This window comes from Coturnix japonica, chromosome 23 (assembly GCF_001577835.2).
Source record: "Coturnix japonica isolate 7356 chromosome 23, Coturnix japonica 2.1, whole genome shotgun sequence".
Taxonomy (NCBI): domain Eukaryota; kingdom Metazoa; phylum Chordata; class Aves; order Galliformes; family Phasianidae; genus Coturnix; species Coturnix japonica.
The window spans coordinates 3,626,015-3,652,607 of record NC_029538.1 but is presented as its reverse complement, the minus strand read 5'-3'; the positions used below and the strand labels follow the sequence as shown (position 1 = coordinate 3,652,607).

At 59.4% G+C, this 26,593-nt stretch overlaps 3 protein-coding genes and 1 long non-coding RNA gene across 6 annotated transcripts; 3 read left to right on the top strand and 1 right to left on the bottom strand.

Annotated features, from left to right (window-relative positions):
* The first annotated feature begins 963 nt into the window (after positions 1-963).
* LOC116654348 lies at positions 964-4,504 on the top strand. The gene is made up of 2 exons (XR_004309533.1): positions 964-1,126; positions 2,070-4,504. It is a non-coding gene; the product is annotated as an uncharacterized LOC116654348 (long non-coding RNA).
* Positions 3,298-7,969, bottom strand: TRAPPC3 (trafficking protein particle complex 3). 2 transcript variants are annotated; one of them, XM_032448964.1, is made up of 6 exons: positions 7,809-7,918; positions 7,061-7,108; positions 5,866-5,963; positions 5,582-5,681; positions 5,165-5,347; positions 3,298-4,859 (listed from the first exon to the last, which is right to left on the bottom strand). In XM_032448964.1, the coding sequence occupies exons 1-6, from the start codon at positions 7,848-7,850 to the stop codon at positions 4,740-4,742; spliced, it is 591 nt and encodes a 196-aa protein (XP_032304855.1). In that variant the 5' UTR covers positions 7,851-7,918; the 3' UTR covers positions 3,298-4,739. The 2 variants fall into 2 exon arrangements, with proteins under 2 accessions (XP_032304855.1, XP_015738919.1); XM_015883433.1 differs by lacking the exon at positions 7,061-7,108 and having other exon boundaries at positions 7,809-7,969.
* A 145-nt stretch (positions 7,970-8,114) lies between these two features.
* Positions 8,115-12,344, top strand: LOC107323912 (probable beta-D-xylosidase 2). Its single transcript, XM_015883431.2, has 14 exons — positions 8,115-9,035; positions 9,101-9,261; positions 9,343-9,502; positions 9,631-9,801; positions 9,873-9,964; positions 10,035-10,192; positions 10,268-10,371; positions 10,451-10,669; positions 10,756-10,841; positions 10,937-11,073; positions 11,163-11,252; positions 11,359-11,567; positions 11,652-11,858; positions 11,944-12,344. Exons 1-14 carry the CDS (start codon positions 8,805-8,807, stop codon positions 12,229-12,231), a joined length of 2,313 nt encoding a protein of 770 aa, XP_015738917.1. The 5' UTR covers positions 8,115-8,804; the 3' UTR covers positions 12,232-12,344.
* Positions 12,345-14,461: 2,117 nt separating this feature from the next.
* Positions 14,462-26,515, top strand: MAP7D1 (MAP7 domain containing 1). 2 transcript variants are annotated; one of them, XM_032448962.1, is made up of 18 exons: positions 14,462-14,614; positions 18,511-19,233; positions 19,349-19,420; positions 19,952-20,115; positions 20,316-20,430; positions 21,352-21,462; positions 22,462-22,584; positions 23,036-23,178; positions 23,272-23,405; positions 23,488-23,739; positions 23,810-23,968; positions 24,043-24,202; positions 24,295-24,399; positions 24,488-24,541; positions 24,627-24,684; positions 24,782-24,899; positions 24,970-25,169; positions 26,000-26,515. In XM_032448962.1, the coding sequence occupies exons 1-18, from the start codon at positions 14,566-14,568 to the stop codon at positions 26,008-26,010; spliced, it is 2,751 nt and encodes a 916-aa protein (XP_032304853.1). In that variant the 5' UTR covers positions 14,462-14,565; the 3' UTR covers positions 26,011-26,515. The 2 variants fall into 2 exon arrangements, with proteins under 2 accessions (XP_032304853.1, XP_015738909.1); XM_015883423.2 differs by having other exon boundaries at positions 14,463-14,614; positions 23,488-23,738; positions 23,818-23,968.
* The last annotated feature ends 78 nt before the right edge of the window (positions 26,516-26,593 follow it).

Genomic DNA, 26,593 nt, shown 5'->3' with positions numbered 1-26,593 from the left:
GGTGAGCACTTTCCCTGTGTGCATTCCCATGTCTTGGCCGGGCACAGCGTGCAGGGATGTCAGTGGGCTCTGGGATGAGATGAAAGCTCCGGGGCTGTGCTTTGCTTAGGGAAGGGAATGCTGTTAAATGCTCACGTGGTTGTTCTCCTCTCTCTGTTCACTTAATGGCTTTGAGGCCTCCACCACAGCCATCCGGGTCAGGTCTGTCTGAGCCACAGTGGGATGGGATGGGAATGGGGTCAGGGTTGGGCCACATCCTGCCTTTCCAGGCTGTGGTGCTGTGGTCTGGCATTGATTTCAACCCCCAAACCATGAGGAGGAGCCCCCTGGAGCCCACGGCCACCTGCTGGCACCAGCACCAGTGCCCTATTCCCATGCATAGGGATGGTGAGAGCCTTGGGCTGAGCCCTGAGCTGCTGGAGGGCAGATTTAACCCAGCAACGTGAGCTCTGCTCTGTGCTGCCCACAGCTCCACACCCTACAACCCCATTGAGTGCAGCTGGAGGACATACAGAGCACTTCACCATTTCCCTCCGTCATACCCACACAGGTGCAGGCAGATCCTCATACAATAATTAAGGTGCTAATTAAAACTGTAATGCTACCTTTTCTTGGTTTGCCTCGGGCTGGGAGCAAAGGATGCTGGCTCTCCAGCAGCCATAAAGCCTGATGTAATAGCCTGGCTGTAATAGCCCCAAGCACCCAGCACTGCTCCCCCCATAACCCTCCCACCCCTGGGGTTTGCTTAAGCTGTGACTCAATGGGATCCTGCTTAGAAATCTGGGTTTGTTCATTCACCAGGGATGGTGCTGAGCCCAAATGCCAAAGGGAAGGGGGTGGTCCCCACATTGCTGGGCTGAGCCCCTCCAGGCACAGCTGTGAGCCCAACCTGAGGCTGAGGAGCAATCAGTGCCTGTAATTAAAGACCCTCAGCAAAGCAGGGCTGGTCCATTCTTGCAGCACCTTGCTTTTTGCCTTTAGCCTTTCTATGAGTCAGGAGACAGCAGGCTGCTTGCAAGTATAGGCTGGGGCTGGTTTTTTCCCATTTATTTATTTATTTTCCTAGGAAGAATGAAGAGCAAATAATGAGGAGGAAGAATAGATGATGAACCCAAAGATGAGCACGGTAAGCTGGGGGGGTTCCTGGTGAGCAGAGCTTAGGAGAATGGTATTGCCCCCATCTCTGTGTTGGGGGAAGGATGAGGGATGTGACACAAATATCCACTGGGGAAATATCCCTGGGCTGCAGACCCTGCTGGGGAGCTGCCATCCCTGTGCTTGAGCCATGGTGGGGGGGGGAACATCTTTTTATGCAGCCCCAGTGAGCACTGCACATCTGGCTGACAGCTGCAGGAGCTGCCCCAGCAGTGAGGACAGCAGGCTGGAGATGTGTCCCTCCCAAAGAGATCCCCATCCCAGCAGTGGCAGAGCAGAAGCAGAGCCCTGAGAGCTGGGAGCTCAAACCCTCCTGGGATGGATTAGCAGCACTGTGTGTCCAGCTCTGCTCTGTGGCCCTTCCTCTGCAGGAGGAGAGATGGAAAAGCTCCTGTTCTCTCTGCAGCAAATCTGCAAAACCAAGTGCCAGCACCCAGAGCAGGGCATGGGTTCAGGATATGGTCTTGAAGAGGGGACCCATTGCCTGGGGTCCTACAGCCCCTTCCCTTTGGAGTGCTTTTCCCTCTTGTCACACAGATATCACACAGATACGAGGAGCTGAAAGCTGCCTTTCCTCCTGCCAGGTTAAATTGCTCATCAGGAATGTCTATTATTCCCACAAGTCAACTTTCCCCTTCGTGGTATGTGTCCAGGGGTCAGGGCTGGCACCACATGAAAGCGGAGGGTATTCAATAACCTAGAGCCGTGGAAAGGCTTCAGTCCAACTCCAACCATGTTCGGGCTTTTATGGATGCAGCATGCCTTTCCCCATTTGTTTCCTATAAACAGCACATGGTAATATTTAGTAGGTTTCAAACAGAGCTTTTTGCATGTTCTCCCTTGCCTACAGTGAGCTACTTGGTAATAGACAGTTCTGATTTGCTTAATGCCATTTTTGCTTTTTGTTTTTCCAGAGTTCCTGGGCTGGTTCTGACCCATCTAAGGGGTCCTGACTCTTAGGATCCTTTGGGGTTGGAGCTCACACATCCTGCTGCTTGTTGATGGAGGAACGATGACCCCATGTGAGTACTGCAGTGCCATACAGCCCTATTTGGGTGCATGGAGAGGCCAATTCGGCTGCAGCAGCAGTGAGAAAGCTGCAAGGTGCTGAGCTCTCTCCTGCCCTGGAGCAGCCCAGGGGATGTGGGGGCAGTCAGTGGCTGTTTTGGGGCTGTGCTGGGTGTGTTTTGGGGCTGTGCTGGCTACAAGCCTCGCTTCTATCTGCAGGCCAGCAGGCAGCATGTGATGCTGTGATGCTCACCAGCTCCAGCCAAGGGGAAAAGCCCCTTCAGCACAGGAGCTGCTGGCAGGGTGCCTGGCTGCACCGTGCCTGGCACCAGCAGTTCGGTGCCCCTCAGTGCAAAGCCTCCATCTGCTCCCCATCCTTCCCCCCCACCATGGGATGGGACTGAAGGTGGCACAGCCCCTGAGCGCTGTGCCTGCCCAGTCCCAAAACGCAATGTCACCAGGGCTCTGGGACAACCCTGCCGTGTTTAAATCCTCTTCCTAGGGGCAGCCGGGGCTGCAGACCCCTCAGGACGGCTACAGAGGCAGCAGCGTATCGCACCTTCAGCCCTCGGGGCTGCGAGCAGTCGGGTTGGAGCTGGAGCTGGCGAGCTCTCAGCACCCTCTGCCGGCTCTGCTGCCCGGCCCCGGCCCCTCCTGCTTGGGATGGAGCCTCTGTGAGCTCTAAGCTGCTGCTCTGCTTTGCTCTGCTCCCATTCTACAGCCCTGAGCCCAATAGGGGCCGTCACCCTCTGCCCTCGCACTGAGTGCTTTGCGCCCTGGGTTGAGCTGATGACTGCAGTGCTTGTGCTGAGGGTACGGGAAGGGGCCCAGCAGCCTCTCGATGTGGCTTTTCTCTGCTGTGAATGATCCCAAATAGCATCTCTGTGCTGTAAGGCAGCCCTGGGCTGACAGCAGTCTGTGCTGATGTACACGTATGGGGTATTCATGGGGCGGAAAAAGGCTGCTGCTCAAACAAGCAAACATTGACTGTCTGGTTTCCCAGCGCTGCCCCCAGCAGCAGCTTTCACATACCCTGCAGACATTCCTGCTGCTGGGCTCCCATCACCGGGCAGGGAGGAACCCCCACACTGCCTGCAGCAGCCCCTCTGACCCAGGAAAGCAAAGGGAAACCAGTTGACGTCGGGATTCTTTTAATGCAACAGCTCTTAAAATGCAACCTTCAAATGATTTTTATAATGGTCAACAATGAGAAACATCTGAGCTTTTCTACCTATGCACCCCAAACCCTTTGGGTGGAGGACTCCCTTGGGCAAAAAGGGTGAGGACAGTGTTCACATGGAGGCCCCCAACAAATGGCAGCACAACCTGGACCTTCCTCTCTCACACTTTACACTCAGGCACAAACCTACAAAGGCATCCAGCCCATCAGCTCCCCTCTTGTAGCACTTCAGACAACAGCTTCAGGCTCCTGGTTCTCTCTGCAGGTTTGTGCCTTCATGCTACGTAAAGCGATTTGAGAATGAATATCTGACTGTTTTCTGCCTTGATAGGATGGTGGTGGAGGAAGCTGATTTCCCATCACCTTGCTTTGTATGATATAATGCTACTTTATGCCTTTGTTCTGCAGAGCAGCAGGTGTTACAGGCTGCCACAGCTCGCCAATTCAAGTAACGTGGGAAATTCTGCTCCAGCCTAAACATCTGTGTAAGAATATCCCCCCACCGCCCCCTCCGCATCGTGCAGTGTTTATATGCTGTAACAGGAGAGCAGGCAATACTTGCTGAAACACATTTAATACCTTCCAGTTGTTAGTCTCAGTTTCTGGTTCTGTGCAGTCAGCACACAGCCCTCGGGCTGCGCGTGCTGCAGAATAGCAATGCTGTTAGAGCTGTGAGTGCCTTTCTCCCATCTAAAATGCTCAGTGGTTTTCTTGTACCATTTACTGGCTCTGCCCTTCCAAGAGGGGAATGGTGAGACTACACACAACGTCCTGTTGGAGGAAGGTGATGCTGTGTCTGCTTTCATCAATGCTGTGAAGAGAAACAGCAGAAAGAACCACGAGGGTCTCCTGAATCTCAGTGCTGTGTGATGCTTTCCTCCCCTTCGTGTCAAGCCTGTATTTTACTACTACCAACTACAGAAAGCTACTTTGGTCTACAGAAATGCTATGCACTTATCTCCAAGTGAATTCTAACCAACCCTTCTTAAGGACAGCAGTTAACAGTAAGTCAGTGGGTTCTTTTGCCTTAGTCTCCAATACGAGTTATAAAACCTGGATTCAGGTTTGGACAGACTGGAGCTCTTTTAGAGTCTGAGCAGCAGCTCTTGCACAACCAAAGGTCACAATTAGAAACTGAGTGTAGAAAGAGTTCCCAGGGGGATATGAAAACAACATCACCTTATGAAAAAGCTTCAGAATGAACCTGTGGAACAAACAGCAACTAGATAATTGTCCTCTACGGAAAATGGAAGTAACAGTAGAAGAATATAATAACATCTTAAACAGTCAGTGAGTCAGTCTGAATGTACAGGGGTACTAGATCCCTACAGATCTGTGATGAAAGCTAATGGCCAACACCAGCTGGTCCCCTCCAGCCCTAAAGTTGGGTTGTCATTCACTCTTCACCAGCTGGAAGGTTGTCTTCAATCCGCCTGATGAACTTCATTCTTATTTCTGTGACGCTGTCCCCTTTCAGCGTGTCCTGGACAAACTTTACATCCACAGCCATCTGAACCTGGGTGATAGAAAAGCAGAGCTGTCATCTCCTTTATAGTAGCAGCTTCTTGCCTGATCTTAAAGCACCAACTTAAGGACTCTGAGGACACCATATGCAATGCAGAGCTCTAGGAAAGTGCATATTAGTCTTCAAGATCACACCTTCTTTCTACATCTTGGCTTTCAGTGGACTGCAGGCACTTTGCCTAGACAAGCAAACACCTACAGAGTAACCAAGAGTCCCTTCAGAGATCAGAGTCCAATTATCAGTGCTACATATACCTGGATTATTCATATCCTGCTGGAAAAGAGATGTTGGCTCACCATTTCCAGGGCACCTCGCAGCACTCCACACAACAGATTGGAATAGATGAGAGAGGAGTGGTTGTCAGGGAGCTCAACAAAGTCCACCAGGGGGTTATTTTCTAAGATCAGAGAGAATTCGTCTCCTCCAGGACTCCAGTTGGTGATGCTTGGAGTGATGCCCAGGTACATTTTAAATGCTATCTGTTATGTCAAACAGAATATGAACAAGGATGCTAGTTACACTCTGTTATTGGCTGCCTACTAAATACATTTCAGAACGTATTTCTCACTGTTCAATTTCTCTCTTTATACTAGAATCTGATCTGAAATCCTTTGACTTCACATGATAAAACCCAGCACACGCACACTGGCTGTGCCACTGGAATAAATGCAAGCAGCATTAACAGCCCAACGGAGCTGGGCTCTAACAATTACCTTTGCAATAACATCTGCAGTTTCACGGAAATCGTGGCATCTTCCAACATTGGATCGGGCCAGAAAATCTTCTATCAGCCGAACTCCTATGTTGTAACCCCTGTGAGAACAAAGAGGAACACAGGGTAGGGATTAAAGAGCACGGCTTCAGAAAAACAACAAGCACCTACAGAAGACAACAGTGGAGAAAGAAATGCATAAAGCTGGGGAGTAAAATTCAGTCTGCCTTGTTTCCATAGCAAACCTGAGCTCCTACAAGGCTCCGCTGCAGCAGATCCACTCACATTTTGTCAAGCTGCTTGTTGACGTCTTCATCGTTCTCATAGTCCTTGCACAGCTGGGTGACCAGAGCGCCGTACGTCAGCGTGAAGAGCTCTGAGTTCTAAGCAGAGGTAAAAAGGAATTAGCACGAGCCAAAATGAAAACCGACAGAGCACTGCTGCATCTACATCCAGCGCTGCTGCTTCGGGTGGCCTGGAGAAGGGGAACAGAAAGCTGCCATCTCAAAGGTATTTGCTGCGCAGTAGGAGGTCCCAGCTCTTATTTTGGCAAGGCAACTTCAGCCTCCTTGGAAAGAGAAATCCTCTTTCTGCTTGGAACAAGAGAGCACTCAAGCACTTTTGTTCTCTCCCTCTCTCCACAGAAGCACTGCTATTAGCATGCCCCACAGCTGACCTGAAGAGGCAAACCAGAAAGCTGTTCACACTCCATAGTCATTTTCAGCATGTTTTGTGAGCTGCTATTTAGCATTGCTCTGCCTTAACGAGGGCACTCCCAGATAACTGGAATGGCACCTCCAGGTCATCTCACACATGGTACCGACCAGCTCCAGGCAATAACGTGCAGTTGCCAAGGACCTGAATTTCTTTCAGTCAATGACCTGGAGGTGAAGGGTCCTGCAGCTCAGATTGTGCCTCTTCTCTGTTTCAGAAACAATTGGCAACGTTGGCCAGACCTCATTTTTGGTCTTTTCAGCAGGACAAAACATGCTCGTCCATTCACAGATCTCCTATATTCTGCTGCCAAAAAAAGTGGTACTCATCTCAACCCTGGAAAGTTACAGAAGCGTGTAAATTACACACTACAATCAGCTCCTCAGACCCAGAAGAGGAAGAGCAAGGAGTGTTCCAGGTCAGGTCAGCAGATACGCTGTGCATTCCTGCTCTCTGTGCCAGGCTAGGAGCTGTATTACTTGCACTCTGCACAGAGGACACAATGGGATCGTGTCTCCTTTCACAGCCACCACCACAGCTCCTGTGATTCACAGCACGTTTCCTTTGGGAGCCATGAAGCAGATCAGTGATTACATGGCTGCAAAACAAAGGCTACAATAAGCTACAATAAGCTTCAGCTTTCCACAGAACCCAAAGCAAGCGTTCAGGAGCAAATAAGCCATCGTGACTTTCATTTCTGCTTTTGGTTTCAGCAATCAGAAACATTAGAGAAAATCTAATCTCAGATTAAAAGCCTATCACCTACCATGAGATGCATAGATGCAGAAGGTGAAATGAATGGCAAATACCAATACTACAGAATGAAAGCAGCAGGGCGGGCAGAAAGGAAGGGAAAAGAGACAACATCAGAGTTAAGTGACAACACTGATTGCAAGTCATTGCAAACAAGTTCACATGAAGCCAAGACAGACACTCAACATAGAGACACCGGGTTTGTTAGAAGAGGCAGAGAATCCCATCTTGTCATTGTAATTCATGAGGCCAATGGGCCAGCAAAGGAGCCAGGCAGCTCCTGCTCATTTGGCTTCATTTTAGAGCTAAAGAATTGACACAGATTTGGTGCTGCTTTGCTTTACTTCCAGCTCAGCCTTCATCCTGTTAAGATACGAGCTTAATTAAGTTCCCATCACTCCTGAATGACAAAGTGGAAGTCTCCTTGAACTCGAAACTCAACCAACATGCAGAGAAGGGTCCATTATTGCTAAAGATTGAAGCCATTTTAGTACATTTTAGACTCCTGGAAGCTGGAAACAGGGGGATGGAGGGGATGGGGCTGCTCCCACCCCGGGCTGTTACAGTGTCAAGGCACGAAGCTTCCACCCACTACTATGGGCCCCAATGGGCTCCAGCCTGCAAACGACTCCCTTATAGACGTTATGAAGGGCTCTCTATCAATGGGCGGGCAGTGTAGGCCAAGCCATAGGAACAACAGGCTGCGGCCTACACCGGGCCCGGCCCCTAACCCGCCAGGCCCCGCCAGGCCCCGCCGTTACCATTTTCTTGCTCTCGGTTCCCCGCCCGGCCTGGCGCGACATCCTGCCCGGCCCGTTGCCTCTACCCGGCCCTCCCGCTTGTCAACACACCGACGCCGCAAAGCACTACGGGATTTGTAGTCCGCGCCGCTTCGCTCTCTGGCGCTGCGCATCGAGCGTAGAACTACGCGCCCCACAGTGCAACGCGCGAGGTGAGTGCGCATGCGTGATGCGTGGGTGGGTCGCATTTCCCGGCATGCCTTGCATCACGTGACCGCAGTGCGCCTACAAATCCCATCGCGCGGAGCCGGTCAGCTGACTCCGCTTCCGGCGGGCGCTGAGATGGGAGGGGGCTGCAGGGTCTGTGCGAGGAACTAGGCCGCATCAGCCTCATGCGAGGCCCGTAGGCGTCCTGAGCAGCTCCTGATGGCAATGGGAGATGTGGGGTAGAGGGCTGGTGGTTCGGGCTTGGCTTTTAGCTCTGGGCTGCCGCTGTTTGTCCTGATGGCAACGCATCTCTGGTGTGAGGGGCTGAATGTGGGGCAGGTGGTGCCCTGAGCCTGGGGCTGGGCCGGGGCAGCCTCTAATAGAGCCCAGGGCAGGGTTAGTGATAAAGCCCAGTGTTAGTGATAGGGCCCAGGGCAGCAGGGCGCTCCCTGGAGCCGGGCTGATTGCACGGGGTGGCTCTGCCGGTTCCTGTTGTTGGAACTGCCCTGGCCCAGGGGCTCTATGGGATGGGATGGGCTGGGAGCCAGAACGCAGCCGTGCTGCTGCCATCTGCCGCCTGGCAGAGATGGGGGCTGCACCAGGGAGGATCCATATGGAGGGGCTGTTTGGGTTGGATCACTCACGGCACCCCTTCGCTTTCCCCACACCGTCATTCTCCTCCCATTCCCCGTGGCCTGGGATCGCTCCGAACCTGCTCTGGTTTAGGGCCAGGCTGCATTGCGCTCCGCCCCAGCAGCAGCACGCAGCGGACGCCGGGAGGGGGCTGTTCCCGATGTGCTGAGCTGATCCATGCCGTGCAGAGCTGCTGTCCCGTGTGTCCCAACCCCGAGGGCCGTTGTCCCGATGCGTCCCAGCGTGGTGTCAGCGTGGTTCGGAGCCGTGCTGGTGCTGCTGTGCACGATGCCGGGTCCTGGTTGGGCTGAATCACAGCCTTTTCCTTTCCGAGACCCAACGCTGCCCTGGCACCGCCGCCTGGAGGATCTGCTGGGCCGGCTGACCCCCGCCGAGATGGTGCTGCAGGTGAGGGCACGCTGGGCGGTGGGGGAACAGCCCTCAGCTCCTGCTCAGCGCCTGTGGGCCCACAGATGGCGAGAGGGGGAGCCCTGGGGAACGGCCCCGCTCCCCCCATCCCACGGCTGGGCATCGGGCCCTACAACTGGAACACCGAGTGCCTGCGGGGCGATGCGGAGGCGCCCGGGTGGGCCACAGCTTTCCCCCAAGCTCTGGGGTTGGCCGCTGCCTTCAGGTACGAGGGCTGGTGGTGTCCATTGTGGGGTGGAGCCTTCACTCACCTGTGTGCACTGACACCCCCGTGCTGTCCCTGCAGCCCTGAGCTCGTGTACCGAGTGGCCAACGCCACGGCCACCGAAGTGCGTGCCAAGCACAACTCCTTCATTGCTGCCGGCCGCTACGATGACCATACGGGGCTCAGCTGCTTCAGTCCTGTGCTCAACATCATGAGGCACCCGCTGTGGGGCAGGAACCAGGTGCTGGCATGGGGGTGGGGTCAGGGTGGGATCCAGCCCCATAGGGCTGTGCTGCAGCAGCTCTGCATGAGGGCTGTGGGGGTGGGAGGGCTGTGGAAGCGCAGTGACCCAGCATCCCTCTGCTCCAGGAGACATATGGGGAGGACCCATACCTGACAGCAGAGCTGGCCAGGAGCTTCGTGCTGGGGCTGCAGGGTCAGCACCCCCGCTACATCAAGGCTAGTGCTGGCTGCAAGCACTTCAGTGTTCACGGTGGCCCTGAGAACATCCCTGTCTCCAGGCTCAGCTTTGATGCCAAGGTGAGTGTGGTGGGGGCACGGGGCAGCGGGTGTCCCCCAAGTGCTGACTGTTTCTGCCACTGTGTTCTCAGGTGCTGGAGCGGGACTGGCGCACCACCTTCCTGCCCCAGTTCCAGGCGTGTGTGCGTGCTGGGTCCTACAGCTTCATGTGCAGCTACAACAGGTACAGAGCATGGGGGGCTCAGGGGGGAGTACATGGCACTACCCCATCCACATTGTCCCCTCTCCAACAGGATCAATGGTGTCCCTGCCTGTGCCAACAAGAAGCTGCTGATAGACATCCTGCGGGACGAGTGGGGCTTCGAGGGCTACGTGGTGAGCGATGAAGGGGCTGTGGAGCTCATCCTGCTGGGGCACCGTTACACACACACCTTCCTGGAGACGGCCATTGGTGAGTGGGTGTGATGGGAGCGGGGTGCCCGCATGCCACGTGGCCACGGCAAGTGGTTCTTTGTCTCTAATCCAGCATCGGTGAATGCCGGCCTCAACCTGGAGCTGTCCTACGGCATGAAGAAGAACGTCTTCATGCACATCCCTGAGGCCTTGGCCATGGGCAACATCACTCTGGAGGTTGGTGCTGAGGAGCCCTGTGCCCTCATTGTCCCGTGCCCAAAGCGTGATGAAGACTTTGATGCTGGGCTTTTGGCAGACGCTGCGTGACCGTGTGAGGCCCCTCTTCTACACACGGCTGCGGCTGGGGGAGTTCGACCCCCCGGCCATGAACCCCTACAGCAGCCTGGAGCTGAGCGTGGTGCAGAGCCCTGAGCACCGCAGCCTCGCTCTGGAGGCAGCCATCAAGAGCTTCGTGCTGCTGAAGAACCAGCGGGACACGCTGCCGCTCCGTGAGCTGCACGGCAAGCGCCTGGCGGTGAGACCTGGGCTGCTCCACAGCGGTGCATCCCCTCCTTGGCACGGGGCTGTGGGTGCCTGTCTTCACCCCTTTCCCATCTGCAGGTGGTGGGTCCCTTTGCAGACAACCCCCGTGTGCTGTTTGGGGACTACGCACCGGTGCCAGAGCCACAGTATATCTACACACCACGGTGAGCCCCCAGCTGTGCTCAGCCCCTCTCAGCCCTTCCCTGGGGCGATGGGTTGCTCTCCCCATGGTGCACTGACCCCATTGTGCCCCACACAGGAGGGGGCTGCAAACACTGCCAGCCAATGTCAGCTTTGCCGCTGGCTGCCAGGAGCCACAGTGCAGGGTATACACACGGGATGAGGTGGAGGATGCGGTGCGGGGAGCTGATGTGGTGCTGGTTTGCCTGGGGACGGGTAGGTGGGAGCACAGGGCACGGACACTGCCATGTGGGGAACGTGGGGATGGGGTGCAGTGGGGTGTCTCTTGGTTCCCCCTCCAACAGGGATAGATGTGGAGACGGAGGGGAGGGACCGCAAGGACCTGTCCCTGCCTGGACACCAGCTGCAGCTGCTGCAGGATGCTGTGCGTGCAGGTAGGGCACTGCACGTGGTCTGTGTGTAGGGGACAAGGCACACATCCCCCTCCCAACCCCAAAGCAATGCCAGCCGTGTGCTCATAGTGAAACCCCTCTCCTGAAGCTGCTGGGCACCCCGTCATCCTGCTGCTGTTCAACGCGGGGCCTCTGGATGTGAGCTGGGCGCAGGCACATGATGGTGTGGGGGCCATCCTGGCTTGCTTCTTCCCTGCCCAGGCCACTGGCCTGGCCATCGCCAGCGTCCTGCTGGGTGAGCAGGGGGCCAGCCCTGCAGGCAGGCTGCCAGCCACGTGGCCTGCAGGCATGCACCAGGTGAGGGCAGGGCACAGCTCCTCCATGGCCACGGGGAGTCGCCGGGGACCGTGCTCACTCCTGATGGCATTGCTCTGCCCATAGGTGCCCTCAATGGAGAACTACACCATGGAAGGTCGGACGTACCGCTACTATGGGCAGGAGGCCCCTCTCTACCCCTTTGGGTACGGGCTGTCCTACACCACCTTCCACTACCAGGACCTGGTGCTGAGCCCCCCAGTGCTGCCCATCTGCGCCAACCTCACCGTGTCGGTGGTGCTGGAGAACACGGGGCCGCGTGACAGCGAGGAGGTGAGTGTGTCTGCTCTGCTCATCCATGGCCATCTGGGGGGCTCATATGGGGCTGGGGTCCCTCCTGCTGACCCCCTCCTTGCAGGTGGTGCAGCTGTACCTGCGTTGGGAGCAGCCATCTGTGCCGGTGCCACGCTGGCAGCTGGTGGCTTTCCGCCGCGTGGCCGTACAGGCTGGTGGTGCCACCAAACTGTCCTTTGTGGTGCTGGCTGCCCAGCGTGCCGTCTGGATGCAGCAATGGCAGCTGGAGCCCGGAGCCTTCACACTCTTTGCTGGCGGGCAGCAGCCAGAGCAGAAGATACGGGTGCCCTCAGAGGTGTTGAGCGCAAAGTTCAGTGTCACTGGGGCTGCCCGGGCGCTGCACAGCTGCTAGAGGTGGGGATGGGGCCTGGGGTGTGGGGAGCTGGAGGGAAGGATGAGGTGCAGTGGCTGTGCAGGACATGGGGAGCACAGTATAAATGGAATAAAGCACCCTCTGCTCTCCAGGATGCTGTGTGCATGCCCTATAGGTGCCCATAGCCGTGTGCTAGTGCCACCCCAGCACTCTTTGCTCCAGTTCAGAGCACCCAGAGCTGCTCTAGGGTCAGATCCAGCGCTCTGGCCCATTCAGGGCCAATTTCATGCTGCACTTTTGCCCCCCAGGCCCCACTCCTTGTCATGCTGGCTCCATGGGCTGTGCAACCGCCCTCCCTCCTGGGGATGGATCCAGCTCTGTCCTGCTTGGAGTTGGGGGGAGGTGCTCCCCCCTCGGTGTGGGGAATGTGCTGGAGCTGGCCCAGGCGGCTGGGCAGCTATAAATAGGGCTGGGGCACACGTGGGTCCGGCGGCTGCCAGGCATGGGATGGGTGTGGGGCTGCAGCCATGTTCTGGGGGGGGCACAAGGGGTTTGGGATCTTCTGGGGGTGTCATTATGGGGGAACAATCCCCCCCAACCCCTGAGCCATGGGGCAGGAGGACGAGATGGGGCTTGCAGGGACCATGGGAGGCAGCCCAGGCCCAGCACCATGACATCAGGGCACTAATTACAGATGCTGCCCAGGATAATTACAGAGCTGGGGCAGGGCAGGGCTCAGCCTGATGCAGGCCCATTTATCACCGGCTCCTGCCAGGCTGCAGCCCCATAGCAAGCAGCTCAGGGCACAGACCCTCACCCCCAGGATCTTATAGCAATCAGGGTCAGCGTTTTGGGGTTCAGCTTGGCCTTGGCATGCGGAGCTATGGGGTGGGAGCAGCCTGGGGCTGGAAGAGATGTGAGGTGGAGGGGTCAGGATGGGGAGTCCTGCAGCACTTTGCTCCATGATGTCAGCCCCGCCAGCAGGGTTTTGTTTGCTGCTCTCCCATCCCTGTTTGCACCCATCCTGCCCCAGTCACGGGGCAGTGCTGCAGACGTCATTACCCTTCGATTTTGGGGGTGCTCAGCACCCCGGGGGCAGCAAAACTGAGTGGTTGGGGTGAGGCTCTGGAGCAAACCCCAATACTGGGGCTGGGCTGGGGGGGACCTGTGGCAGCCCCCATTTCTATGGAGCAGAGCTGGGGGTCGTAACATGGGCCGGGGGTCTGGGCAGCACAGGGGGCTTTGGGGAGCGCAGCCAAGCGGTGCAGTTCTGTGCAGTGATTGTAATGAGCTCATTGATTTTTCCATGAGCTCGGGAAGGGCAGCAGTTCCCAGCATCCACGGGATGTGCCTGCAGCAGAGCAATCGATGGCAGCTTGGGTGAGGTGTTGAGTGGGGCTGTGCCCCATCCCATCCCATCCCATCCCATCCCTTTGGGGCTGTGCAGCTACTGGGAATATGGGGAAAATCCCAGCTCTGAGCCAGGCCAGGAGCCCATGGGGTGCAGTTGGTGATGCCAAGAGAGGGGCACACAGTTCTGATGTGGGTCCCTGCTGGTTCCAACCCAAGGGTGTGCCAAGCTGTGTGACCCCATCTGATCCATGCACAGAGGTGACCCCAGCCCCACGTCACCCCTCTGATAGCTCTGGGCCTGCTCCCATCGCTGAGTCAGAGGAGCACATTCATGGCCAGGGTTTGGGGAGAACCTGTTTGGCAGGAGTTGGGATGGCAGGGGATCTCCTGGCCTCGCAGTGACATCACCCCCAAAACAGGCGCCTCCAATGGGGCGATGCCTGCGGGAACCTGAACTGTGCATCACCGCATCCTCCTGCACCCAAAGGTGCTGTGTCTCTGTTGTAATGGTGGGGGTGGGATGTGGAGTGGTCCGGTGCGGTGCTGCATTGATTGAGCCACTGCTGGGGGGTGCAGGAGGCAAAAGGGATGGGGGTGAGGCCCCATAAATAGTGGAGATGGAGCTCTGGGATGGAAATGAGCGTCCCTTTGTGGGGACGGGGATGCTGCTGGTGGCTGTGCAGGCAGGGCAGGTTCCACCCTCAGCGTTGGGGACGGGCTCCAGGTGATGCTGGGAGAGATGAGCGTGGTTGTGAGCCCCAACCTTGGGAAGAAAACAAGAAAGGATGGAGGTGGGCGAGCACAGGGCTGAGCTGCGGCTCTAACACCGGCAGCGGGGCCCGGAGCGGTGACGTCGGGCGGAGCATCTCGGCTCCATCCCATCCCCATCCCCATCCCATCCCCATCGGTGCCGTCGGGGTCGGGGCGGGGAGCTCTGAGATTCCTCCCCCGCTGGTCGGGGGGGAGCGGGGCGGTGCGGTACAGCTCGGAACGGCCCGGCCCCCTGCACCGCCCCGCGCCATGGAGAGCGGCCGTGCCGGGCGGGAGCCCCAACCCCGAACTGAGCCCGGTACGGCTGCGGGAAACGGGCCGGGAGAGGGATGAGGGATGCGGGACCGGGGAGGGAGGGGGTGCGGGATGCGGCTGTGCGGGAGGCGGCGGGGAGGGGGGTGGTTGGGGCCGCATCGCGGTGCGGGTGGGGACGCGGCCTCGGTGCTCCGTAGCGGTGCGGGCGGTGGCCCCGGAGCCGGGGGGATGCGGTGCGGGAACGGGAGGGGGGTGGGGGCAGCGGAAGGAGCGGAGGGGCCGCCCGCAACGCGGGGCCGGGAGCGGACAAAGCTCGGCGGTGTGGGGCCGCCCCTCCATTTTGGAGGAGAAGAGGAAGAAGTGGGGGGGGGGGAATGAAGGGAGCGCAGCCCCCGGCCCCGCGGAGCGCTGGATCCCGAGCCCTTGGGGAGCCCGAGTCGTGGGCATCGCCCCCACCCGCTGCTCGCGGCTCCGCACGGAGCGCTGCGGGGCGGGGGCGGCCCGGGTGGGGCTGAGCGGATCCCGGCGGTGCCCTCCCGGTGCCCCGGGCTGAACTCCGGTGTGAACGGGCAGAGGGCGGCGGTGCCGCTTTGCTCCGGGCCGTTCTCCCTTTGTGGCCCCGCTTCCCCCGATGGAGGAAGAGGAGAAGCTCTCCCCTCCCCCCCCATCATCTCCCCAGCCCCCCCCGGCCCCGCTCAGCTCCGCGTTGTGATTCATCGGGAGCGGGGGAGGGCGGCGTGTCGCCCCGGTGCCGTGCGGCGGTTATAGGGGCGCACGGAGCTCGCCCTATAGTGCTCGCCCTACAGCGCTGCAGACATCTTGTCTCCGTCCCACCCGCTGCTCCCCCCATCCGCAAACACCGCCGAGCATCATCGCTGCGCCTTGCGGGGCCCGAGGGACGGAGATGCAGCCCCCAAAGCGCTGCCCGTGAGCATCGGAGGGTCCCGGGGATGAGGGAGCTCTGTGCTCACCCCTCGGTCGGGTAACCCTCCATGTATTGATGTGCAGCAGGCCCAGTGTGTTCCCCTTTCCTGCCCAGCAGTGGGATGCAGAGCTGGGCTTATTTGGGTCCCATCTCCTGGCACAGGGGCAGAGCGGGGTGCGGGGCAGCTGGTCGGCTGCCAGTGGCAGCAATGGGAGAGCAGGGAGAGCCCGATGGAGCCAACGTGATGTGACGTGTGGAGCAGCGATGTGACAGTCACAGTCCCGTGGTGCCACATCCAAAATAGTCGGTCTGGCCTTCAGCTGGTTGTGAGCAGGGCTGGGGACCGAGCAGTGCATGAGGGATCCCATAGAGCACCCAGTAAGTGCCCATCTCATATAGGAGTTATGTTTTGGGGGTGCTCTCCTCAAGCTCTGCCCCTCATAGAGCACAGCCCCTGCCCTGCCTGCAGTGCTGCTCCCCAGTGCTGTGCTGGCTGTTGTGGGGTCACCCCAAGGACGTGGGCAGCTCCTGTCTTCGCTCTGCTGTGCAGACGGATGGCAGCCAGGTGCTGCCCACGGCCCTGTGCCCTGTTATTGGGGGTGATGGAGCCCAGCAGCAGTCCTGGCACGTTCTGCTTTCCTCTGGGTGTATTCTAAGCCTTGGAAACCCCCCGGCTGTGGTGAGATCCCATCCCTCAAGTTCCCCTTGTTCTCCAGCTCCCCACATCACTGCTGGCCACAGTGTCCCTGCTCCCTGTGTCTCTGTGCCCCGGTGCGGTGCTGGCTCCCAGGCAGGAGCAAAGACCCCTTGATAAGGACATGCAGGGGACACTCACTGTGCCCACCACCCCAGGAGCCAAGTGGGTGTGGGCACAGCACAGTGCTGTGCAGTGGAAGGGAAGGGGGCTCTGGTGGCCTCAGCAGCCCCTATCCCTGCTGGGTACCCACACCTGCTCCATGCAGGAGGCACTGGGAGCTGATGGGGACACAGAGCAGCTCTGGAGTCTCAGCCTTCCCCATCTTCTGTGTCCCTGTGGGGCTGGTGGTGCTGCCATTGAGGCTGGGACACAACTGAGTCCCCCAAGGACATGTGTGTGTGTGTGTGTGTCCTCACTGGGCCCTGCGGAGCCACTGGTGGCTTTGGGGCTGAGATTTGCACCAGGGACTCATCCCTGGGCATCACAGAAGCCATCTCCCACCCCATGCAGGGATGTGTTTCTTGGTGGCCAAGCACTCTGAGTCCATGGTCCCAACACTGGGACACCACAGATGAGCTGCACTCATCTGTGCACCCCCCTCCAGGTTGGGGTCAGCCCCATCCAATGTCCCATCAACAACCTGGTGCTGGCCGTGTATGTGAGGATACATCGGGGGGAGCTGAGGTGAAGACACCGCGCTGCCCCCCCTGCCCTCCCCAATGGGAAGCCCCCCAGGGCCCCATTGCAGCGCTGGGCTCAGGCTGCTCGTCTTCTCCACCCCCTCGGGGTTTTGATGTGCTCTCGCTTCATAGCACTGGGAATTGCCTCCGCCTGGCTGAGCAGCGCCGGCCTCGTGCTGGGCTGGATGTGCTGGTGGCACTGGGTGGCACATGGGTGTGCTGGTGGCACAGGGACCCATAGAGCTGGGTGGGCTTCAGCACTGCAGCTCTCTTCCAGCAGGGCCAGCTCGAGGCATGGCATGCTCCATGTTCAGCATCCCTCCCATCCCATCCCACATCCCAATGCGCATGTTGATGTCCCCTCTGTGGGACAGCAGGGCTGTGGGGCGCAGTGTTTGGGGCTGGGAGCTGATCCCTTCTGGAATGCCCCAGCGTTGGGTTTCAGGGCAGCTGCTGTGCTATGGCAGCGACAGGGACAGATGGTGCAGGGCTGCTCCTGGGCTGTGGCTTGTGGGGTTTGTGGTTGTGCCCCACAGCGCTGGGTGCTGCCATCCCTATGGGTGGGACGGATCCTGCCTGTGGGCTGCGTGGCAGCTCCGTGCCCTGTGGCCATGGGTGGCTGTAAGGACTCAGTGCTGTTCCTTGCACTGCAATGATGGGTTGGGATGTCCATCTGCTGCTCGGTGTCAGCCTGAATGGCGTCCCGGCTCAGCTGGTGGCTCCATGGGCTGCATTGCTGCAGTGCCTGCGGGTGGGAGTGGGGATGGGTGGGAGCCCTCGTCCTTTCTGGCTGTGCTGGGGCTGTGGGAGCAGGACACGGCCTCCTTCCTGCAGCATAAATAGCCGGAAAGCAGCAGGAGGGGCCGGTCCTGTGCTGAGCCCATCCGGGGAGCCATGCACCCACAGGGGGGTCCTGGTTGGGTGCAGCCCCCCGTGCGGGTGCAGCTTTCCCTGTGCTCATCCAGATACAGTGTGAAGGAGCGGCGCCGGCCGTGTTTGCACAGCCCATACTTTGCCCCTCTCTGAAGATTGCAGAGAGCTCCACAAACACAGCTGAGTGCTGCAGGACATCGCCCCGTGGGGCTGCGGGTCCCCGGGGTCCTCATTGCAGTCAGAGCTGGGGGCATATACATGGCTGTGCCCATAGGGCCGGGCTGGGGAGACTCATTGACCCCTTCTGCTGCACAGGAATTGGGGCTGTGGTCCTAAATTGGGGCTGTGGTCCTGCTTGCACAGTGCAGACAGGCTGAGCATCATGCTGCTCCCTGCAGGGTGCTCCTGCTCCACTGCGCCCTGCACAGCTCACCCCCATATGGGTCAGCACTCCGTACCAGTGCTCCATGTGGGTCTATAGACAGAGCTGAGTGGACTCCCAGCCCCACACACTTGGGGAGGAGTTGTTTTCTGGTGGTGGTGGCGGCCTCGTGTGCATTCCTGGGCCATGAGTTCATGGCTGTGTGCGGGGACACGCACTGTGCTGTGACGTCAGGCCGGCAGCCTGCGCCCATCCTGCACCCTTCCAATACAGTGGAAGCTCCCTGCATCCTTTGGGAAGTGCCTGTATCCCCCCAGTGCCTGATGTGGGATTTCCTGCTTGGACTGGGGCAGCAGTTGACCTGCTTTGCTCTGTGTTGCAGGGAAGACACCGTCCCCGATGGGAGACAACGTGCTGCCCCCCCCTCTGCATGGAGACAGCCCCCTGCAGTGTGACCGACCCGTCCTCCCAGCCGTGCCCCCCTCCCCAATGGCCACCCCCCCTCCAGGACAGCTCTGCCCCGTTCCCACAGCCGTGACCCCCCCAGTTCAGCCCGTGTCACCCATCCCTGCAGCTGTGGCTCCCTCAGCAGAGAGTGTCCCACCCTGGTGTGACAAGACCCCCCCTGCACCCCCCCATCCTCGCACTACAGAGCAACCCAAAGAAGAGGCATCACCCAGCGCTGCCAGCCACCCGCTGCCTGTCCCCACTGCCCCGTGCTCAGCGGAGACACTGCCCCATGGGAGCACCACCGTGACCCCCACTGCTGGCAAAGGGGCACCCTCCGATGCCAAGAGCCCCCCAGGCAGCACAGCCCAGCCCCCCAAGGATGTACCCCCCAAGGATACACCCTCCAAGGACGTTCACCCCAAGGAAACGCCCTCCAAGGATGATGTCCCCCCCAAGGATGCATCCCCCAAGGATACACCGTCCAAGGATGTTGCCCCCAAAGATGTGACCCCCAAGGATGTACCCCCCAAAGATGTGACCCCCAAGGATGTGCCCCCCAAGGACGTGACCCCCAAGGATGTGCCCCCCAAAGGTGACCGTGCCACTCCAGCTGCTGCATCGCCGTCTTCAGCTGCCAGCCCCAGGCCCAAGCAAGGTGGGTGTCCTGGAGAAGGGGGGTGGGAGGGAGGGCAGCTGTCTGCCCCACTGCTCACATGGGGCCCCTCATTCCGAGGTGCAGTTTGTTCTGCTCTGACCGTGTCTCCCCACAGCAGATGTTCAGAAGGCCCAGGCACGGCACAGGCAGGCGAAGGAGCGGCGAGAGGAGCGGGCCAAGTACCTGGGTGAGGAGTGGGGCTGGGAGGGAAAGTGGATGGGAAGGGGCAGGCGGGAGAGCTAAGGAGCTTGGCTGGGTCATAGCAATCCCATTAGCTGCTATTAGTGCAAGCAATGCACTTGCAGGTTTGTCCCCTCCGGGCGCGCTGCGCAAAGTTGGGGGTTTCTCAGGCCCATGGCACCCCACATCTGGGTGGGTTCAAGTGGGCAGCAATGTGTGGGGCCATGGATGTGTGGGGCCATGGATGTGTGGGGCTGCACAGCCCCCGCGCTGCCCATGGGGCCCCCTCATCCCCGCGCTCTTTCCACCCTCATTCCCCCATTGTTTCTCCAAGCTGCTCCGCGGGCTCCCGGTTCCCTTTTGTCCTCTCCCTAACTCCTCCCTGCCATCACGCTGGCTGCAATGCTGCCGGCCCCATGCGCTGGGGGAACCCTCAACCCTCAGCCCCACGTTGCTGCTACGGGGGCTCTTTGTGTGCATGGGGTGCTGCATCCCCTTGGCTGGGTTGTAACTGTTCCGCATGGGCTCCCCCCTGCAGCGGCCAAGCGGGCGCTGTGGCTGGAGAAGGAGGAGAAGGCCAAAGTGCTGCGGGAAAGGCAGCTGGAGGAACGGCGACGGCGGCTGGAGGAGCAGAGGCTGCGGGCAGAGAAACGCCGTGCGGTGCTGGAGGAGCGACAGAGGCAAAAGCTGGAGAAGAACAAGGTGGGAAGGGGTGGGTGAGCTCAGTATGGGGTCTGAAGCAGCACAGCTGGGAGTCATCGGGCACATCTATGTGCATTAGGGTGGGCATCACAGCCCTGTTGCCCACTGAAGGTCCCCATGTCTGAGCCCATCCCCATCTATGTGCCCATCCCCATCTCTGAGCCCATCCCCATCTCTGAGCCCATCCCTCTCCCGGACAGGAGCGCTACGAGGCGGCCATCCAGCGCTCGGCCAAGAAGACGTGGGCAGAGATCCGGCAGCAGCGGTGGTCGTGGGCAGGAGCCCTGCACCATGGCTCTGCTGCACACAAGGATGGTGAGTGCACGAGGACGGGGCTGTGGATGAAGGGATGGAGAACTCAGCGCCTGCAGCATCGCTCTGCTGCCCCTCGTGCTGTGCTGGGGCCCAGTGGGACCCCGTGGCTTCTCCTTGTTCCATGGGCTGTGCTGCTTGTGCCCATCTGCGCCATGCAGGGACGTTGTGTGGGGCTTGGAGCTCCGTGAAGGCATCGCTGTGTTGTTGTTGGTATTAGGGTGTGTGTTGTGATGTGTCCCCACAGCACCCGGCTGCATGCGGTGCCAACATGGGGGTGACCATACGTGGCTGTGTGGGATGCTCAATGTGGGGCTCCTCTCCATGGGGTCACTGTGCTGCTGAGGGGACAGGGCTGTGCTGTAGCTGATGGGCAGTGCTGTGTCTCCAGTTCTCTGGGTGCCTTTGCACCGTGGGGTGGCTGTATGTGCGGCGTTGGGTGTTGTTGGTGCATGGTCAGGGTGCACACACAGGTACTTGGTGCCCTATGAGAGTCGTGGAGCATTAGGGGACAGATGCACAACTGTTGTATGGGGCTCCTTGCCACGTCTATGGAGCTGTCCCCCAACCTGACTGCTGCCTCCTCCATTAGTGGGCTCTGGCTGCCCAGCTTCCTTGTTGTCCCCCACCCCATGTTGCTGTAGGGTCCTGGTGAGCCCACCATCCTGTGTTCATCTGCCCCTAATCCATTGAAATCCCCTGTCTCCAGGGCTGTTTTGGGGACACCACAGTGGCGGGGCTGTGTTTCCCAGAGCTGAGATCCCTGCATGTCCCCTGCATGACACAGGCACTGTCCTGCCCATCATTATGTACCACGTCCTCCCACCACCCCGCAGCCCCACTGCCCCATGTCAGTGCATGCTGCATGCGGGGACCCACCCCGGCCCCCGGTCTGTAATGCCCTGTGTCTTTTCCCTCCTCCAGGTGCGAGCCGCTGCTCGGTGTCCGCCGTAAACCTCCCCAAACACGTCGACTCTATAATCAACAAGCGGCTCTCCAAATCCTCTGCCACCCTCTGGAACTCTCCCAGTAGAAGTAAGAGCCCTTTGCATGGCCCTGCAATGCAGGGGGGCACGGCTCAGCCCCCTCACCCCATATAGGGACCCCCCCAGGTCATGCACAGTGCCCATGGAGAGGAGGAGCCGTGTGCTGTTTGTTTTAGAGGAGCTTTGGAGGAGGCTGGCGCCGGCTCCTTGCCCAGCTATGGAGAGTGGCTGGGAGGTGGATGGTGCCAGGATGGCACTGGGAGCCCTATGGCCTCTATAGGGCTGTGTGAGATGCATCTCACACCACCTCTATAGGGCTGGTGCCCACTGTGACACCTTGGAGTGCATGGCGGTGCTGTGGGTGCAGCGCTGGGTGCCATGAGGTCGCTGAGGTCTGGGTGAGCTGCTGGAGCCGTGGGGCTGGGTGCTGTTGTGCTGCTGAGTTGCCTGGCGATGGTTGTGAGCCGGATGGTATAAATAGATGGAGCAGCTGATGCAGGCAGCTCTGCCGGCCTCATGCTGGGGCTCAGCCAGGGGGGGCACACGGGGCTGTGCTGAGCAGCCAACGCTTGGTCTGGAGCTGGATGCAGTGCCCAGTGTTGCTCCAGTGTCTGTGTTCTGTCCCCTCCCAGCAGCAGGGGGGCACAGGGCTGCTATCGATCTCAGTCCACATGGCTGTGGGGTGTTTGGGGCAGCAATGCAATGCAGATGGCAGTGTCACCATGCCCAGCTGGGCCAGCAGTGTGCATGGGGGCCACCATCAAGCCCAGCCTGGCTCCTGTGACTGCATGGTGGCCTCAGCCCCTCTCCCTTCGTGCAGGGGCACACGGTGGCAGCCCTGCAGTGCACTGTGGGCTCAGTGTCACTGGCACAGGGTGCACGGAGAGGGGGAATGCTGCTGTGGGCATACGTCGTCATCCTGCCTCAGTGCTGTGCCTTGACTGTCAGTGCCAGGAGTGGGGATCTGGCAGCCGTGGGGCTCAAGCAGAGGGTTGGTGTCAGTGCTGCAGGGCTCCATGGAGTGCTAAGGGCTGCTCTCCTTCTGCAGACCGCAGCCTGCAGCTGAGTCCCTGGGAGAGCAGCATAGTGGACCGGCTGATGACGCCCACGTTGTCCTTCCTGGCACGCAGCCGCAGCGCCGTGACACTGGCTGGGAATGGCAAGGAGCAGGGTGAGTAAACTCTTGGAAAGGGCTGACAACAGCAGGACACGGGGAAATGATTTTAAGTTAAAAGAGGGAAGATTTAGGTTGGATGTTAGGGGGAAGTTCTTCACTAGGAGAGTGGTTAGGCCCTGGAACAGGCTGCCCAGGGAGGTTGTGGATGCCCCGTCCTTGGAGGTGTTCAAGGCCAGGTTGGACGGGGCCATGGGCAACCTGATCTATGGGGTCTATGGGGTCTCTATGGGGATCTATGGGATCTCCTGGGCAACCTGATGTAGTAAATGTGTATGTTTGGTGGCCCTGCCAGGCAGGGGGGGTTGGAACTCCATGATCCTTGAGGTCCCTTCCAACCCGGGTCATTCTGTGATTCTGTGAGCATGGGGGGCACAGAACTGAATGGGGCAGAGGGCTGGGAGCGCTCCATGTTGGGATCCTATAACCACCATTCCCATCCCTGCAGTGCCCGTGTGCCCCCGCTCGGCCTCTGCCAGCCCCCTCAGCCCCTGCCACAACCACCGGCTGCCTCACCGCTGCTGGGAGCGACGGAGGGGCACCGCTGGCAGCCCCGATGTGACACCGCGGCGCCGTGCTGAGTCCTCACCGGTGAGTGCCACCTTCTGCTGGGACACCCCATGTCCAGCTCCCAGCTGAGCCCATCATTGTGGTGCTGATGCTGTCTCTGTTTGGTTGGCACAGAAGAAGAAGGAGAAGAAGGAGAAGGAGAGGGAGAACGCCAAGGAGCGCAGTGCGCTGTCCCGCGAGCGCAGCCTCAAGAAGCGGCAGTCGCTGCCTGGAGCACAGCCCCGGCTCCTGCCCACAGCTGACAGCAGGTTGGGACCCAGCACTGCACATTGCCCAGCCCCATGGCCATGATGGGGACCCTGCTGATCTCTCTTCTTGTTCTGCTCGCAGCCCAGGCCCCAAGAACCGTCCCTCATCCCCTGCCACCCCCAAAACCCGCCCAGCGTCCCCCAGTCCAGCTCTGGGCTCACCCCACAAGCCGCCCCTGCCCCGCAGTGCCCACTCCTCCCCCAAGGTGCGGGCCAAGGTGAGGGATGAGCGGGGTGAGCAGGATGGCCAGGCCAAGGGGCGCGAGAAGAAGGAGGAGGAGAAGGGCTCAGCAACCCCTGAACCACCCAGAGCTTCCACAGAGCTGGCAGCAGGTGGGTACATAGTGGTTAGGGGTCATGGTTAGGGGTCAGGAGGAGTGGGAACGGCACTGATGGTGCTCACACCCCACAGCCCCCACAGCCCACAGCCCCCCCAGCAGACCCTCAGCTGGCACTACGGACCGGGAGGAGGCCGCCCGACTGCTGGCAGAGAAACGGCGTCAGGCCCGTGAGCAGCGGGAACGTGAGGAACGGGAGCGTCGGGAGCAGGAGGAGCAGGAGAGGTGAGTGACCAGCCAAGGACCCCACCTTGGCCCTGGTGTCCCCCACCTCATTGAAGGCTCCTGTGTCCATACAGGCGGCTGCAAGAGGAGAGGGCGCAGCGGGCGGCGGAGGAGCAGAGCCGCAGGGAGGCCCTGGCACGGCAGCAAGAGGAGGAACGGCAGCTGCAGGAGGAGCGAGAGGCCCAGGAGAAAGCAAGGGCAGAACGGGAGGAGATGGAGAGGCTGCAGAGACAGGTGTGGGGCTACGGGGAGGAAGGATGGGATGGGTGATGAGATGAAGCCTGTCCCCACCGTTCCCACTTCACCTGTCTCTATTGACCTGGCAGAGAGAAGAGGCCGAGGCGAAGGCACGTGAAGAAGCTGAACGGCAGCGCCTGGAGCGGGAGAAGCATTTCCAGCGTGAGGAGCAGGAGCGGCTGGAGAGAAAGAAGGTGAGGGCTGGGGTCACTGCTGGGTGCCCAGTGCAGGGTGAGGGTCCTGCTGGGGAGGGCTGCGTGTGAGCCCCTGTCTGCCCTGCAGCGCCTGGAGGAGATCATGAAGCGGACGCGCAAATCGGATGCAGCAGATGCCAAGGTGGGTGCCTGTCCTGCACTCCTCATCCTGAGCTCCTGGGGATGGCACACAGCGTGGAGCCCTCACTGCTCTCCTTTTCTTGCAGAAGAAGGAAGACAAGAAGATAGTGAATGGGAAAGCAGCAGAGCAGGAGCACGGCACAGGTACACGGCTCCCTCCTGCTTCAATACTGGAAGCTCCCACAGCCCCTGTCCCCATCCTGCTCCTTGGGGCTGAGCAGGGCTCTACTTGTACCTCCAGGTGGTGAGAAGAGAGCAGGGCCAATGCCAAAGGCAGAGGAGCTCCCTGAGACAGAGACACCGAGCACGGGGACGCTGGGGACACTGAAGGGCCCAGCAGGCAACGGGCTGCAGCCCAGGTGAGCACGGGGGTGGAAAAGGGGGCAGGGGGCCGGCAGGACCCAGCTCAACCAACCCACTGCCCCACAGCTCCCCAGCCAAGGACGTGGCAGCCCCGGTGGTGAACGGCGTGCAGCCCAGCAAGCACGAGAACGGCTTCTCAGGCCCCGAGGGCTCCTCAGAGCTATTGCAGCTCTCCCACCACAGCGGCAGCCCCGGCAGCATCATCCCCTTCGGCGACAAGGAGCCGTTCCTCAAGCAGGCGGTGGTGAAACCCCCCCAGGTCACAGGTGAGGGGCAGTGGAGCTCACAAGGGGGGGCAGGGGCTGGATGTGCCTTGAGAGCAGCTCAGCAGAGAAAGACCTGGGGGTCCTGATAGATGAGAAACTTAACATGAGCCAGCAGTGCGTTCTGGCAGCCCGGAAAGCAAATGGGATCCTGGGCTCCATCAGGAGAGGGGTGGTCAGCAGGGATAGGGAGGTGATTGTCCCTCTCTACTCTTGTGAGGCCCCATCTGTTGTACCGTGTCCAGGTGTGGAGCCCTCAGTACAAGAAAGACATGGAGATTTTGGAAAGAGTCCAGAGGAGGGACAGGAAGATGATCAGGGGGCTGGAGCACCTCCACTATGAGGACAGGCTGAGGGAGTTGGGTTTGTTCAGCCTAGAGAAGAGAAGGTTGCAGGGTGACCTCATTGCAGCCTTTCAATACCTGAAGGGAACTTACTCTTCCCTTAAACTCTTGGAAAGGGCTGACAATAGCAGGACACGGGGAAATGGTTTTAAGTTAAAGGAGGGAAGATTTAGGTTGGATGTTGGGGGGAAGTTCTTTACTAGGAGAGTGGTCAGGCCCTGGAACAGGCTGCACAGGGAGGTTGTGGATGCCCCGTCCTTGGAGGTGTTCAAGGCCAGGTTGGACGGGGCCATGGGCAACCTGATCTATGGGGTCTCTATGGGGATTGATGGGGTTTCCTGGGCAACCTGATGTAGTAAATGTGTATGTTTTATGGCCCTGCCAGGCAGGGGGGTTGGAACTCCATGATCCTTGAGGTCCCTTCCAACCCGGGTCATTGTGTGACTCTGTGACTGTGCCCCAGCTCTGACCTCAGCTCTGTGCCCACAGAGGTGCTGTGAGACCCATGTTACACCGTGCAGACCCAGAGCTGTTATCAGACGGAACCACCTCGCTGCTGCTCCCTTCAGTGCCATAAGGACAACATGAAGCTCTTCCTATGGCAGCCATCAACCCCAGGGGCCTGTTGGTTTCACTCTCAGTTGGTTTTTATTTCATTTTATCCCATTTTACCAACAAAAACCCCCACATCCACACACACATCGTGCACCTTAGACACCCCGTACCCCCCCCAGCCCCATACTGCCCCCCCCCCTATTGCCGTCATAGAAACACACTGCGCTTATTTAACCGCTGTGTACAATGGACGTCAATACTGTACATAGAGCCCGGCTCACACCACAGCGGGGTCCCTTCATACCACAGTGTGTGTGTGTGTGGGGGGGGGGTCCCGTGTTTTCTTTCTCCCCCGGTTCTGGGCCGGGCCCACGCTGCTCTCCGTGCCGTTGTGACAGTGTTATGCATCCGGATCAACCTCTGCCGACAATAAAAGTGGATAAAACATCACACGATTCGCCTCAATGCGGCCGTAATGGTGGGTTATGGGTGGAGGCCCCGCCGCCATTTTGCGGCCTGCCTTCATGC

Coding starts and splice junctions, on each gene's coding strand:
- MAP7D1 (XM_032448962.1), top strand. CDS start 14,566: ATGGAGAGCGGCCGTGCCGGGCGGGAGCCCCAACCCCGAACTGAGCCC. Junction 23,969..24,042: donor GAGCAGGAGGAGCAGGAGAG/GTGAGTGACCAG, acceptor GTGTCCATACAG/GCGGCTGCAAGAGGAGAGGG. Junction 24,900..24,969: donor GGCAACGGGCTGCAGCCCAG/GTGAGCACGGGG, acceptor ACTGCCCCACAG/CTCCCCAGCCAAGGACGTGG.
- TRAPPC3 (XM_032448964.1), bottom strand. CDS start 7,850: ATGTCGCGCCAGGCCGGGCGGGGAACCGAGAGCAAGAAAATG. Junction 5,964..7,060: donor CTGCATCTATGCATCTCATG/GTAGGTGATAGG, acceptor ACCTCTGCTTAG/AACTCAGAGCTCTTCACGCT. Junction 4,860..5,164: donor TGCGAGGTGCCCTGGAAATG/GTGAGCCAACAT, acceptor TCTATCACCCAG/GTTCAGATGGCTGTGGATGT.
- LOC107323912 (XM_015883431.2), top strand. CDS start 8,805: ATGCCGTGCAGAGCTGCTGTCCCGTGTGTCCCAACCCCGAGGGCCGTT. Junction 9,965..10,034: donor TTCATGTGCAGCTACAACAG/GTACAGAGCATG, acceptor CCTCTCCAACAG/GATCAATGGTGTCCCTGCCT. Junction 11,859..11,943: donor GGCCGCGTGACAGCGAGGAG/GTGAGTGTGTCT, acceptor CCCTCCTTGCAG/GTGGTGCAGCTGTACCTGCG.